Raw genomic sequence first — 15,089 nt, 5'->3', positions numbered from 1 at the left:
CCCCGGGTAATTGCTCCCCGGATAATTGCCTCCAGAAAATTGCCTCCCAGACAATCACCCCCAGGACAATTACCCCCTCAAACAATTGCCCTCCAGACAATTGCCTCAGGACAATTACCTGTCACCTTTCTCTAGGGCATAGACTTCCAACAAAATTCTATTTTAGTCGAAAACTTTCCACTTACTTCTTTTCACACTGATATCAAAAGTTGAAAACAATGGACCATTCTCGACTTTTTCATTCAGAAAGGCTACAGTCACATAAATAATCATCGGATATGATAAGCGACCAAAGTTGATAACAATGTTTTTGTTCTTGATGTAAAGGATCTGTAATTGGTGCTTAAACATTTTGATTCCATGATCTGTTACACCAGTGTCATCATGCCAAATAGGTGTCATTGGGGAAGTACCATTGTGTGCATGATAAACACTAACCCAATTGCTGTGTTGACCATATCTTGGTTGTATCTTCAATTTGATGGAGGCTTGTTCCGTCTTACTGAATCGAAATCTTGATTTGTAAGGCAAGATACTCATCATCATCTTTCGACTTACGTCGGATTACGTCGGGATGACTGCTTAGTCATCCTCAAGGATGGCTTCCACTGTGAAGCCTGGCGCCCTTGCCCTGCATAGCCAAAATGGATTGATCTATTAGAAAAGTTTTGCTAGGCAATCCGTTTCCACCATCTTTCACCTGTCACTTTGACGTCTGTTTTTCTCTTTTCTTCACCAATGTTTCTTAAATCCTATATATATTTTTGGCATACATTTTTGGATTAAATGGAAAGACAATATTAATCACTTCAGTGTTGAAAATTGTCATTAGCAAAACTTATCTTAACTATTATCTCTCAAAATTCAATCTTAACTGTATATAAATCGAGAACTGTTTCAGTGTATATATTACCTGGCGAGATACTACCAACTTGAGCTTAAAGAAAGATCAATTTGACATCGATTGATTCTTCGGTTTGAGTGAGAAAGTAATATACGACGGAAGGTAAAGAGTCTATCATCATCATGCTTCCCTAACAAAATTGCAAAAACAAGATGTAGGACGATGAATTTGGTATACATTGACCCACTAGCTTTGCCTTGCTAACATTATCCCGAGTAGTTTGAAGGATTCAATCACAGACTTGCACCCTAATGGAGTGTGTTAGAACCCCCTGCACCTTCAGGTAAGGAGTTAGTGGTGGGCGAGTTTAAAGAAAGGGAATATTAGTATGCATATAAGTTTTAAAATAGCATTCCATAATTTTTTCTCTAAAAGGCATTTTCTTTATAAAGAAGACTGCTAGTTTAAGCATATTTATGAGAGATACCAGTCTGAAAATTTTAATTATAAAAATCTGCAATTCTCGACACATTAAAAGATTCTATTCTGGACGCAAAAAAATCTTGATTCTGTTGACATAATAACCTTGAAGACAATTAACAACAACCAAAATGAACAGTTTCACAAGCCAAGTCATTTTTCATCAAAAGTGCTCCATTGACATAACAGATTAATTTAGTCAGCTTGTTTTCCTTTCAAAATTTTAAAAATTGATTTCATTGATATTTATGGTCTTCATACATTTATGTCTCAAGTTACTGTAATGTTGTCTATCGGGTGCTTCACAGACTATCACACATTGGTTATGTTTGGAACCATTTATTGAATAGAAGGGGTTCAAACTGAAATAGATACAAATAAGTTTTATAAATAACTGGAAAATAAATAAAATTAAATGAGTATGAAGTCTATGTATAAGTTGAGTCTAAATTGAGTTGAAATGTCTGAATTCATGAAAAAAAGTCCAAAAGTTTGAAAAAAGACTAAGTCCAAATATCTGAAAACATGTCCCTAACCTAGGCTAACCTAAAGTTCATTCAAGGCGAGGCACAATGCAAACAAAGAAACAAAAAGAGAGAAAACATGATAAAACAACGTACCAGAGTTGCCAGAAGTGACAGCTGGAAGCTGACCAAGATGGCTGAAAGCCAAATGACTATGTCCAAACGTAGACAAAGTCTGAATGTGCAAAATTGAATTGACAATTGAAAATTGAGTTATTATTTGAAAGTTGAGATAAATTTTTCTTGATCAAACATAATGTCTTGACTCTTCAAGGACTTATGAGTGAATGAATTGAGTGAGAAGTGATCCTATATTTATATATAAATATTGATGATGTCATCATTAATGTACTTGAAATGGTTTGGAAATAATATATGTACAAGAAATGGTTTGGATCTAGCAAAATGGTAGCAATAATGTAAACAAAAACTAGTCTGCAAAAATGCTAAATGAAAATGGTAGACAAAGTAACAAGAAATTTAAAAGTAAAATTATTCATTATTTTTGGTACTTTTTAGCTCAAGTTTTATAAAATTTTATCTGGTTATTCAACAACAAAAAATGCTTTAAAAGAAGTTAAATTGTTTGAAGTCAGGTTAATAAAGCCTATTATTACTTTCTTTAAAAGTCTGAAAAATTTTAATTATAAAAATCTGCAATTCTCGACACATTAAAAGATTCTATTCTGGACGCAAAAAAATCTTGATTCTGTTGACATAATAACCTTGAAGACAATTAACAACAACCAAAATGAACAGTTTCAAAAGCCAAGTCATTTTTCATCAAAAGTGTTGGCCATTGACATAACAGATTAATTTAGTCAGCTTGTTTTCCTTTCAAAATTTTAAAAAGTGATTTCATTGATATTTATGGTCTTCATACATTTATGTCTCAAGTTACAATAACATTCTTTTTGATAATATTGCCCAGTGCTTCAAAAGAAACTACATAAAACTTTAGTTTTTAACCAACTATTAAACAACAATCTAGCTTAACTAGTTCTAGCCAAAAATTCTGGCTATGACTGTTTTCTGCTATGCTGTTAGCAAGGGAGCTAGATTACACCTACACATCCCTTCACATAATGTTATGTAGTGTCACAATTATACATTAACTTTTCATGTTTGAAACATTCTTTGTCTTTTGACGTGATATAGATAATTTCCAAAAGTCATTACGCATAAAATAATGGCTTTCTTGAGATCTCTAGGCCAATCAAAATACGAGCACAGAAAATTGTGCTAGGATGACCAAAGCTTTTACTGAAGCAAACGCCAGCATAAAAATCTAAAAGATTAGATTCAGCACTGGTTTTCGTCTCAAGGTACCCGGGCTAAACTAGATCAAAAGCTACCAAAAAAAAAAGAAATTTTTCAAAACGAAGCTAGTGCTTCCTTCATTCAATTAGAAATCTTAAAAAAACTTCATCGTTTGTTTACTTCTTTTTCTCACCAGGATTTATAGCATTGTACGTGTTATACGTTTCAATTGTTATTATTGGACAAATCGTCAATCGATTTCTACGTCGGAGAACGCTCAGCCAATCAAGAGAAAGGTTAATGACAGGTAATTTCATATTTTTTAATTTTTTTTAATATTATTATTATCTCTAACTTGTAGCTTCACTGTATACTTAAACGTCCCCTGTTTTACTCATCTCTCGGTACTTTGATGAAAACGTACGAGGATGTTTGGTTAGGTGAGACCAATTAAATTTGTTGTTCTACGGGCAGATCGTTAGCAAAATATGGGTCGGTCGGTTGGTAAAATAAAAATAAGATTTTCATTAATCAAGGAAAGTAATATTAGGCTTTAAGTGATATTTTCAAATAATCTTTGTCGAAAATTCATCATTCATCTTTGATGGAGTTTGTTATAAAAATTTTCGTCTATAGAATTCATGATTCTAGATTCTTTTCAACTTTTTTGAAGTGTAAATTTTTTAAATGACTAATATTAGAAATTCGTGGCACAGGAAATTCAATTATTATTATTTTTTCGTTTGCAGCAAATAATGGGTCGGTCGCGCCCGTAGAACAACAAATTCAATTGGTCTCGCCTACCTAGTCGGAAAAGTCATTTTGAAAAATGCTAGATAAAAATTAATCTCAGAGCAGATTTTGATTACTCCGCACATGGCACGTATTCACTCTAAAGGCCACATCGAAATTTGGAATTAATATTAAAGCTTTTAAGCGCTGATTGGCCTAATGAAAACAATCACACCAAAGCAAAATGTCAATCATTCGTTGTTCGCATGACAAAGGTTCAATCTCAAAACAAGTGTCTTGGTAAAATTACAATTGTGCACTTCTGTTCTGTTTGTGAGATTAGCCTTTTTGTTGTATACTTTGATTTTTCCTCTGCATGAGAAGTGCTCATTAAAATCTTAATATCAAGAATAAAAGTTATGGCAGAAATTTTGATTTTGTAAGGTACTAATTTTTAGATTGAACTATTAGTCACGTGAACGACGATATACATAAACAATACTACTCTGTACCAGAGTGTATCTCACGATTATCGTAGCGTAGTTCACTCTGTGCGCATTGTCTGTTTGATAAAAGTTTTTCCGTACGGAGACCTCTGCGATGAAGTATAATTTTGAAATAAAATGGCCGCCAAAGTACGACAATTGTAAACAAAGGGATGGGGTCCATTGAGGGTCACTTTCTAAGCATGTTTTGGCTGCTTTTTTAATGTTTTTGTGCCAAACTAAAAGCTGAAAAGTAACGAAGACATATTCAAAATTGTCTAACAGAAAATTATTTTCCAATTACCCCATTTTTCCATGTAGTCCACCAAAGAAAAATACAAACATTTTAATTACAAAAGTTATGCCAACAAAACAAACTATAGCCACTCTACATAGATCGAATGCCGTAAAACTAATACTGAATTTGAACATAAAAACATGCAGAGATACTCTGAGTATATTCTTTTGCAAAGAACTGAAGTTAAAACCACTTTAAAAACAAGATTCCAATCAAACAACTATTTTCTCACGTTCGTGAACTCAAAGATCCAAAATGTAAACAAAAAACATTCGATTTGTGCAAAATCAAGTCTTTGTCAACCAAAAAGGCAGCTGATAGAAACGGTATGGTAAACGAATTTTTCAAATACGGAGGTAAGGATATTTTAAATTCAACAACCTTACTTCTAAATGAAATTCTTAAGACGACCAAAATTCCTGAAAGATGGAAAAAAATGACCGTAAAGTCAATATACAAAAGCAAAGGAGATAGGAGATTGATGAAAAATCAAAGAGGAATTTTCCTCACAAATACGACCAGCAAGATTTTCGAAAAAATTCTACTCAATCGAAACCAAGACCTAATTGAGGAGAATATGTCACAATTTCAATGTGGAGGAAGAAGAGGGCGTGGCACGTCAGACCACCTCTTCACTTTGAGAGCCATTATAGATGAGGGAAGGTATTACAATAGAAACGTATACCTTTATTATGGTGACATTGAAAAGTGTTTCGATAAACTATGGATCAGAGATTGTTTGATTGAGTTAAGTAAAACTGGTATGTCGAAAAGAGAATTGAATTTGATATACCAAATGAATAAAACAGCCGATATCACAGGGGGGGGTCGGTACTAAAATCTCAGACATACATGAGTACTAAAAGGATTTTCGCTAATTTTTGACATACCCCCACCTATTTTTTCGAAAATGTTATTTTAGTACACATGTACTAAAATTATTTTGAACAATTTAACATAGATACCACCCATTTTTTGCCCTTTTACGGCTCTAAATTTACCAAAATGGGGTCATTGTTACAAACCTAGTCGAATTTAGTGCATCAATCTGCAAAATAATATAATTTTATTACTAAACTGCTGAACTGTACATAAAAATATTTTCAAAAAATATTTAAAAATTTGGAAAAGTTCTGAAAGATTTCTGCAGATTTTTTCGAAAATTCCTGAAAAAAAAAATCAAATTTTTTCCAAAATTGTTAAAAAAAAACTCCATTTTGGCTGATTTTAGAACAAAATACTAAGATTTTTCAAAAATTTCTTTAAGAGACCACCCTTTTTAGTATTTTAGTACACATGGTACTAAAATTATTTTTGAGCTTTTTTGCATACCACCACGTCACTAAATGTCATGATGTCTGAGATTTTAGTACCGACCCCCCCCTGGATATCATAGTCCAAACTCCATTTGGACCTGCAAATGAATTCACTGCGGTTGAGATTGTAAGACAGGGCACGATCTGGGGCCCGCTTTTATGTGCGGTATCTACAGAGAAAATCAACAAGATGGGGGAGAGAGCTATCTACAATTACGGTCCAATTGAAATTGAACCACTCGTTTTCGTAGATGATATTTGTAATGCAGGATTTGTAAAGACAATCGAAACTTCAATACGCAACTGTGAAAGAATGGAGAAAAAGAAAAAGATGACTTTCAACGTCGAAAAGAGCAAATATCAAGTAATTGAATTTGACAAGAAAAATAAAACAAGGCCTTTCGGAAAAGTCAAGCGAGGAAAAATCGAAGAATGTAATGAATATACGTATTTAGGAGAGGTAATGAATCAACGTGGGAGCGTTTCCGACTCAATAGCAAAGAAGGAGAATAAGATTAATTATCTGAAAGTATTAATCAAAAAGAAAGCTATGCGAACGGGTGTAAAGTATTGTGACGTAGCCCTGAAGCTATATAAGGCAATTATCGAAAATATCATTTTAAATAATACCGAAACGTGGTCCATGGTCACGAAAACAGACATGACCAAGATCGAAAAGCTACAAAAAGAGGTGCTGTATTATCTCTTCAACATGAAAATTTCAACCCCTTATGAAGGGTTCCTAAGTGAAGTTGGGTTACGAAAAATAGAGCATGAAATAAATATAAGGAAATTCATGCTTTTCCACAAATTCAAGAATTCAAATAATGAAAGAATTGCAAAACAAATTCTTGAAGAGCAAATAAAAAGACAATATGAAAACAATTGGTACAGCCAATTAGAGGCTTTGAGCGTTAAGTATAAGTTAAATGATGACTTAAGTGAAGTGACGAATGAAACAAAAATGGCATGGAAAAAGAGAGTCGAAAAAGCAGTCGATGAGAAACGGCTCGTCGAATTCAACGAAAATAAAGGATCAAAATCAAGGCTGCTAACCAACCTCAAACGGGAAAAATATACTCATGAATTAACAAAGAACGAGGTGACTGATGTTTTAAATATAAGACTAAATATGACGGACTTAAAAGACAACTACCGAAACAACAACCTGGCTAATCAAAATTGTCCGTTCTGCAATGAAAACAAACATACTACAGAGCATGTGATTGAATGTAAAAATCTGAAAGAACTGACAAGTCACAACTTAACGGTACAAAATTTAACTGATTCCTCAACAGAAAATGTTAAAAATTTAAGAAAATTTTTTGAAAAAGAAAACGAGCTGAGGAAAAGCAAAGAGGAAAGCATCTAATACGTCTCTCCGCCACCAACCCCTCCTTTTCTTTTCCACTAGCTGAGACCGTATTCGATCGACTCCCCTATGCTATTCCACAGCATTGTTTTTGGACCTACCTCCGGGTACCCCGGTGGAGGTTCTATAAATTAACCCATGTCTGTTCGTCCGTTCGTCCGTTCGTCCGTCCGTCCGTCTGTTACCAGCTTTTCTCAGGATTGGCTCATTAGTTTTTTCTGATTTTTTGCACAATGATGCAAAATGGCAATGCCCAGAACGTGACGGAGCCCGATTTTTGAGAAAAAATTTATTTGGGCAAATTTGGGCCAAAAACTACCTAAAAATAGGGTTTTTTGGACTTTGTGCAAAATCCGTGTCATTACTTTTTTCTGATTTTTTGTACAAAGATGGAGGGCAAGATTCTCTAAAGAATGGCTGAAGTGGTTTTTTTCCCGGAAAATTCTTATTCGCGTTAAAAAACGGATTTTCGTATTTTTGGGGAAATTCCCTTTAGCCAAATAAGAAAATATAGCTTTTCTCAATGTTGACTCGTTATTTTTTTCTGATTTTTTGCACAACGATGCAAAATGGCAATGCCTAAAATGTGTCGGAGCCCAATTTTCGAAAAAATATATATTTGGGCAAATTTGGGCCAAAAACTGCCTAAAAATAGGGTTTTTTGGACTTTGTGCAAAATCCTGTCATTACTTTTTTCTGATTTTTTGTACAAAGATGGAGGGCAAGATTCTCTAAAGAATGGCTGAAGTGGTTTTTCCTGGAAAATTCTTATTCGCCTTAAAAGATGGATTTTCGTATTTTGGGGAAATTCCCTTTAACCAAATAAGAAAATATAGCTTTTCTCAATGTTGACTCATAATTTTTTTCAGATTTTTTTGCACAATGATGCAAAATGGCAATGCCCAAAATGTGAAGGAGCCAGATTTTTAAGGAAATTTTTTTTGGGCAAATTTGGGCCAAAAACAGCTTAAAAGGTTTTTTGGGCCTGAATGGTTTAAGTGATTTTCGTATTTAGGGAAATTCCTTTTTACCATTTTACATTATTCAACACACAAGCTTTATTTTTCCATTCTGAATTTTTGTACAATTATTGTCACTTTTTTCTTATTTTCATCTGATGTTAATCATTAGGTAGGTCCATTCAGCATGTTGCTTGTTTTCTTTTTTGTTTTGTAGTTTATATAAAAAAAAAAAATTAAAAAAAAAAAAAAAAAGCGGGAGAAGAAACCAACGGACTTCCAATTTTCATCATTCTACGCCTCTGCCGCCCTTTCCAAGAGGGTGGTAGAAGTTAGTCTTTTTTACTACTATCGACTGTTGAATTTCTTCTACTGACTTTCGTATTACTATATCAGTGGTATGATAATATAATTATAACCAGAAATAATATAATTAGGACAAGAATTTGCAAAATTTTGTATATTTTGCCCGCCGGTAAGGCGGAGTGATTCAACTGGAATAAATAAAAATAAAATAAAAAAAAAAAGTTATTTTGCAATGGAATGTCTTCATTTAGATCTCTCTTTTATTCCAATTATTAAAAAATAAAGAAGTCAGTTTTGTTATGAAAACACCTTTTTTCGACAAACTTCTATACTTTCTGACAACTCTGACGGCCATTTTGTCTTATCGCCTCCGATTTCTCGCCATACTCCAACAGCACTCCATCGTAGCGGTTGGTTTGAAAAATCTGAAACCAGAAAAGACAATGACAACAGACCCTCTACGGCAATGAATTTTGAAATTAGCCGTAGATACTGGGTTTGTGTACAGACAAAAACAATACCTATCCCTTTACAGCAGAGCAGAGCAGAGTGTGTTATACGCAGAATGGATGGGCTGTTAAGAGATTAGATAAAAACTCAAAGTTTGAATTTTAATCTTAGTCAGGCTCATTCAAAAAAAAATATTTTTAAAGTCGAATAAGTCTCACGTCTAGATACTTTTGAACACTGGGTGAGTTCATACCGACATTTTATTTTTCTTACACAGTTGCAAGCACAGATGATGAGAATAGTGGTGTAAATCACAGCGTAAATCAAGGATTGGATCAACAACAAGTGGACATTCCTTCACCCATGGATGTTGGTGGTGATAACGATGAAAGACCACTTATCAATGAAGATGATGAGTTGGTGCCAAGAATGGAAGGAGCTGATGAATCACAGGTATAATTTTATGTAATGAGGAAATAATCTACAGTTGACGCTCTCTAACTCGATCTTCAAGGGGAATTGGATTTTTATCGAATATGGGAGCTTTATCGAATAAGCGAGGATCGCTTATGAGATGTTCTTGTTGACGGGGACTTTATATTTCAACGAATAAGGGAGCCTATCAAATAGTAGAACGTCGAATTAGAGAGCGTCAACTGTACAAAGCAATTTTTCTCTTTGCTGCCTAATAAAAAGCACCTGCCTATTATTATTATTTTTATTTTTTTCATCTCCTCCCCCCGGACTTAATTACACCTGGTCTTGCCGTTTTTCGGGCTATCTAGGGGAAATTTGGGAAAGGTGAACCCCCCCCCTGGATTTTATTTTCAGTTTCCCAAGACCCCCTTGGATTTTTTTCCCCTATTTCGGTTCACCGTGTATTTTTGACCTCGTTTTACTGAACACCCTGGATTTTCCACATCATTTTACTATAACCACCTTGGTTTTTTTACACTTGAAAAACCAGACCCCTGGATTTTTTTATTTCCAAGACCACCCTGGACGTCAAACCTCCTCAACTTAGGGGGGTACAGACTATTTCTCGAATAGCCCATTAGTCGTTTATTATTTAAACTGGTAAAAAATAAATCCCTATTTTTCTCTAAATAGACTGACTTAGCCTATCTTCGGGGTTTCAGAAGTAGCAGACCCGGCAATTCGCCCCATCTGTTCATTTTATTATTTAAAAATGTCGTTTTAGCCAATCAGCCCAATATCCATCACAGAGTCTCCTCAACCAAAGCGTCCTCGTCACCCAAAACATCGACTTATTCGCGACATGTCGTTGAGCGCTGACTTTTCGTCGTACAACTACTCGTCAGATGTCGCTCATTTGTTCAAAGAAAATCGATATAAAGATGATAAGAATATTTTTTCGGATCTGGTGTATACTAATAATGATTCAGGTTTGTTGAATTTAACTTTACAAACTAGTTCCCAGTCCTTTCACGAAAATTTATTTTACTTTCTGGGAACAATCTCACTTAATCCCCGTCCCATCGTAATCTCGTTTATTCCACTTTTACTGAAAGATTGAACGAAGTAGCTTCCTTAAAGTTGCACCTTCCTGGAGCTTTTTTCGTCCTATAGATTTAGAGATGTATTGATTTAGAAATTTCAACCGGATATCTTGTCTCCCTAGAGAGAATCACAGTCCGTATAAAAGATACTTTTTAGCGTTTTTCGATATAAATCGATTTGCTCTGTTTTGATCACGTTTCTAAAAACTCTTCTTGGGATTTTCTTCAAAATTCAATCGCGTTATCAAACATTGAGCGAAGGAACTTATTTCTCTAGTTTATTTCGCAAGTTCAAGTTGTTAACAATAGAAAGAAACAAAAGGCCGGGTTTTATTATACTGATTATGAGAAGGGATTCTGAGGGGACAAGCTGGAGTTTTTACAAGCTCTTATTTGATTTGGTTGGTCGTTAACCTGTAATAAAACAATTTTGTTTCTTTTTCTAAAGAACGCGTCATCTCTGTTACTTTTAATGACCAATTAATGAAGTATCTTATAAAAACTCCAGAACATCCCATTCTGAGACGGATTTTAAGACGTATTGGAAAAAAATTGTAGTCATCGTTATTTTATGTTTACATTGTCCACGTCGGTTCGGCTCGGGCAAAAATTCAAACCTATTTACGCTGACTGTTCTGTACTACGTTTTATTATTGGTCTGAAAACATTGTTCGTTAAGTTTTTAAAACACTGCTCAAAAATGTTTGTTTACTTTTCCCCTTTTAGTTACGATGAAAGATTTCGTGCGGCCAATGAACATTGTTGAACGGTTGACGGGTATCAGGAAGGTTAATTGGCAAAACCAATCAAAATTATCCAAAGCCTTCTCCATAATCCAGGTAACTAACATATTCATCATTATAGTCTTTCTTATTCGAACTTCAACGGGGAATTTCATTTTCTCGAATTACGGAGAGATTAGAACTATAGAGAGCATTCGACGAGGTTTTCCCTTTGACGGGAACCGGGAATACTTATTTCGATTTATAGAAAAATTCAAATACTAGAAGCTCGCATAAGTGAGAGTCTATTGTATATGCAAATTTCTTTCTAATGGGTAAGTTTAGTTGGAGAATGTCGATCTTACAGATGTGTTGCTTTAAAGAAACAGGTCAGTTTGTGCTTCGTGAACTTCAGTGTAAGTGTAGGCGTGAGGCTTTTTATCCGTCAGTAGAATAAATAGACTTAGAATTTCGCATAACTTTGGAATAAAGATATGCTTAGATGAAGCGCCACACCTACATTCAGCTCCCAATAGCTTATACCTCTTTGATTAGATTACCCAACCGGGACCCAATGTAAACTACTCATTCGCAGTGTTGGTGGTGATCGGGGATCGAACCCAAAAAACCTTGAACTGCAAGGCGAATGCTCTACCGACTGAGCTACCCGGCCAGAATAAAGATGAATGCAGCATTTTCTCAAGAGACGGGAAACCTCTCTGATCGCTCGAATGTTTAGAATATTCAGATAAGATGGAGTTTTTATAAGATACTTTAATAATTGGTCATTTGAAGTAATAGAAATGACGCGTTCTTTAGAAAAAGTAACAAAATTGTTTTACTACTGGTTAACGACCAACCAAATCAAATAAGAGCTTGTAAAAACTCCATATCGTCCCAATGTTTCGTTCTATTTTCCACAGGTACCCATCATCTTTATGCTGAGCATAACCTGTCCAGTGGTGGATCGCGATGTGCAAGGACAGAAATGGGATAAATGGTTATCCATATGGCATTGTTTTGCTTCTCCCATCTTCGTTGTATTTGCTTTGCAAGGTTTGAATAATTACAAAGATAACCGTACACTATTTTTGGACCTACCCCGGTGGGGTAGAGGTCCTATAAATTAACCGATGTCCGTCCGTCCGTCCGTTCGTTCGTTCGTTCGTTCGTTCGTTCGTTCGTTCGTTCGTTCGTTCGTTCGTTCGTTCGTTCGTTCGTTCGTTCGTTCGTTCGTTCGTTCGTTCGTTCGTTCGTTCGTTCGTTCGTTCGTTCGTCCGTCCGTTCGTCCGTCTGTTACCAGCTTTTCTCAGGATTGGCTCATTAGTTTTTTTTGATTTTTGGCACAATGATGCAAAATGGCAATGCCCAAAATGTGACGGAGCCCAATTTTGGAAAAAAAAAATTTTCCGGCCAGAAATGCCGGAAATATGCCGGAAAAACTGTTTTTCTCAAGATTTTATCATTAGTTCTTTCTGATTTTTTGCTCAAAGATGCGTATTAACAATGCCCAAAACTTGGCCGAGTCCGATTTTTGAGAAAAAAATTTTTCCGGCCGAAAATGCCTGAAATATGCCGCAAATCGCCGTTTTTCTGGATTTTCGTTGGACTTTTTCCATATAATTGGTTGTTTTTTCATTCAAAAACATTATTAATAGCAATGCCCACCATCAAGCATGTTTCAATTTTCAATAAAATTGATTTTTGAAGCCGGAACTATTTTAAAAGTCGCCGGAACAACCTATTTTCGCCGGAAAAACGGTATTTCTTGAATTTCTCGAGCTGTACTTTCTATATTTTTATGAAATTTTGCACACTGATCCAATATGATAATACCTAAAATGTGACGGAGCCCGATTTTTGAAAAACATTTTTTCCGGCCGAAAATGATAGAAATTTGCCGGAAAAACCGTTTTTTTTACTTTTTCTCGAATTTTCATTTTTAGTTTTTTCTGATTTTTTGTAGAAAGATGCGTATTCGCAATGCTCAAAAAATGGCTGAGTTTGATTTTTGAGAAAAAAATTTTTCCGGTTGAAAATGCCGGAAATCGCCGTTTTTGCAGATTTTCATTGGATTTTTTTCTCATATTTCTATGCTTTTCACACAAAAACATTATTGATAACAATGCTCACCATCAAGCATGATTCAATAGACGATATCGGATTTAGATAAATGCAATGCATTCTGGTTTCTAGGGACTCTCAAAGGAATTATAATCTATTATAATTGATCTATTATAATTCCTTTGAGAGTCCCTAGAAACCAGAATGCATTGCATTTATCTAAATCCGATATCGTCTATTGTCAATAAAACTGTTTTTTTGCGACCAGAACTTTCTATTAATTTTTTCCCTACAACCCTTCCCTCTCCCCCCATCAACAATCAATGATGAATTTATTGTGTTGTGTATTTTCGCTAAACGCTATATTTTCTGACTGATTTTTTTCATTTTTCTTTTCCCATTGCTATCTAACTTTCATCATCAGGTAGGTCCATTCAGCATGTTGCTTGTTTCATACTACAGTTGATTCTCTCTAATTCGATCTCTGAGGGAGCAAAATTTTTATTCCAATTACAGAGAATGATTTTAACCACTTTCCAGCTAAGGGGACCAATATTCTAGTTCGAATTAAAGAAAGATTTTGAATAAAAGAGATTCGAACTAGAGAGAATTGACTGTGCTTGTTCATTATGCTTCTCAAAATTAATTTTTATTTGAAGAAAAAGAATGAAAAAGGTCGATCTATCTAAAAGTTTAACGAAGAATTCTTTTTCTCACTTGTATATTCCCGTACTTATTTTCAGTTGGCACAGTGTCGGTATACAATGACTTCTTGGTGTATCATTTGGTGCTTGTGATTGGATCAATATTGGGATGTCTTTTGTATTTCATTTCATCAAGTGATTACACGCCAAAGTTTCATGTGGTAAGAAAACGATCCCCACCCAACCCCATTTATATTGCCAATAGACCTGGACAAAGTGACAAAAATACTCACAAAATAGGGAAAATAAGAACACGTTAAGAACATTTTTAGGCTAAAAACTCAGAAAGTTGAGAACATTCAAAGGCTTCAGGATATCATAATTGAGAATGGACTTAAGGGCAATCTCTGTCTTATTTGAATACGGGGCTCAAATTCTTTTATCGACAGCAATCTTAATTGGGATTTGATAAAACTGATTTGGATTTTTAGGCCTGATTTTCTATTGTCAGATTATTTTCCCAACCCGAGACAAATTTTGCCTATTTAATTATTATGCCTGTTTATTAGATTTTTCAAATACATTCACTGGTTACTGTACTGTTACTTTTTCTCAGATTTTTGCCTTATTTGGGTTCGCAGTAGCTGTTGTGTGGATCAAGTGTACTGCCCAAGAAGTTGTCAATCTGTTGCAGGTATATAAAGTATACCCAAATATTGGCTCCAACGTTCGCAAACATTTTATATCTACACAGGGGGTGGAGGAACATTTTCAAAGGGTAGTCCGAGAAGAATTCCCATGGGGTCTATTTGAGTGTTCTTTCAGTTTTCTAGGGGGTAAAGACTGATTTTACTTCGTCCACCGTAAATATAAGATATGAAGATATGAAAAGAACTTTTTTAGGGTTTTTTTAGCAAATTTCGCCATTTTACAGCGGGTATCCATGCATTTCAAAGATTTTTTTTCGCTTGAAAGGTTCATCCATCTCCCTGTATGATTTTTTAATGGAACAGCCCAATCGTTCTTACGAAATAAAAGCGTGCATAATTATATGGCCATCTAGAAAACACGATGATTACATGAGGAAATACATGAGTCAATTCTTTCGATTTA

The 15,089-nt window shown here is 34.8% G+C and overlaps 1 protein-coding gene across 2 annotated transcripts in view; it reads left to right on the top strand.

The window, feature by feature from the left end:
• Positions 1 to 15,089, top strand: part of LOC136808522 (mitochondrial sodium/calcium exchanger protein-like) — a 30,910-nt gene that overhangs the window by 12,759 nt on the left and 3,062 nt on the right. For both annotated transcript variants that reach the window (XM_067065048.1, XM_067065049.1), the window contains exons 8-14: positions 3,305 to 3,415; positions 9,304 to 9,479; positions 10,228 to 10,432; positions 11,273 to 11,385; positions 12,192 to 12,324; positions 14,076 to 14,197; positions 14,593 to 14,670. In XM_067065048.1, coding sequence (XP_066921149.1) covers positions 3,305 to 3,415; positions 9,304 to 9,479; positions 10,228 to 10,432; positions 11,273 to 11,385; positions 12,192 to 12,324; positions 14,076 to 14,197; positions 14,593 to 14,670 — 938 coding nt within the window. The remainder of the gene's footprint in view (positions 1 to 3,304; positions 3,416 to 9,303; positions 9,480 to 10,227; positions 10,433 to 11,272; positions 11,386 to 12,191; positions 12,325 to 14,075; positions 14,198 to 14,592; positions 14,671 to 15,089) is intronic.

Source organism: Clytia hemisphaerica, unplaced genomic scaffold (genome assembly GCF_902728285.1).
Source record: "Clytia hemisphaerica strain Z4C2 unplaced genomic scaffold, Clytia hemisphaerica genome assembly, whole genome shotgun sequence".
Classification (NCBI taxonomy): Eukaryota; Metazoa; Cnidaria; class Hydrozoa; order Leptothecata; family Clytiidae; genus Clytia; species Clytia hemisphaerica.
Note: the sequence above shows the minus strand (reverse complement) of the source record. Positions and strands in the feature narration are given on the sequence as shown.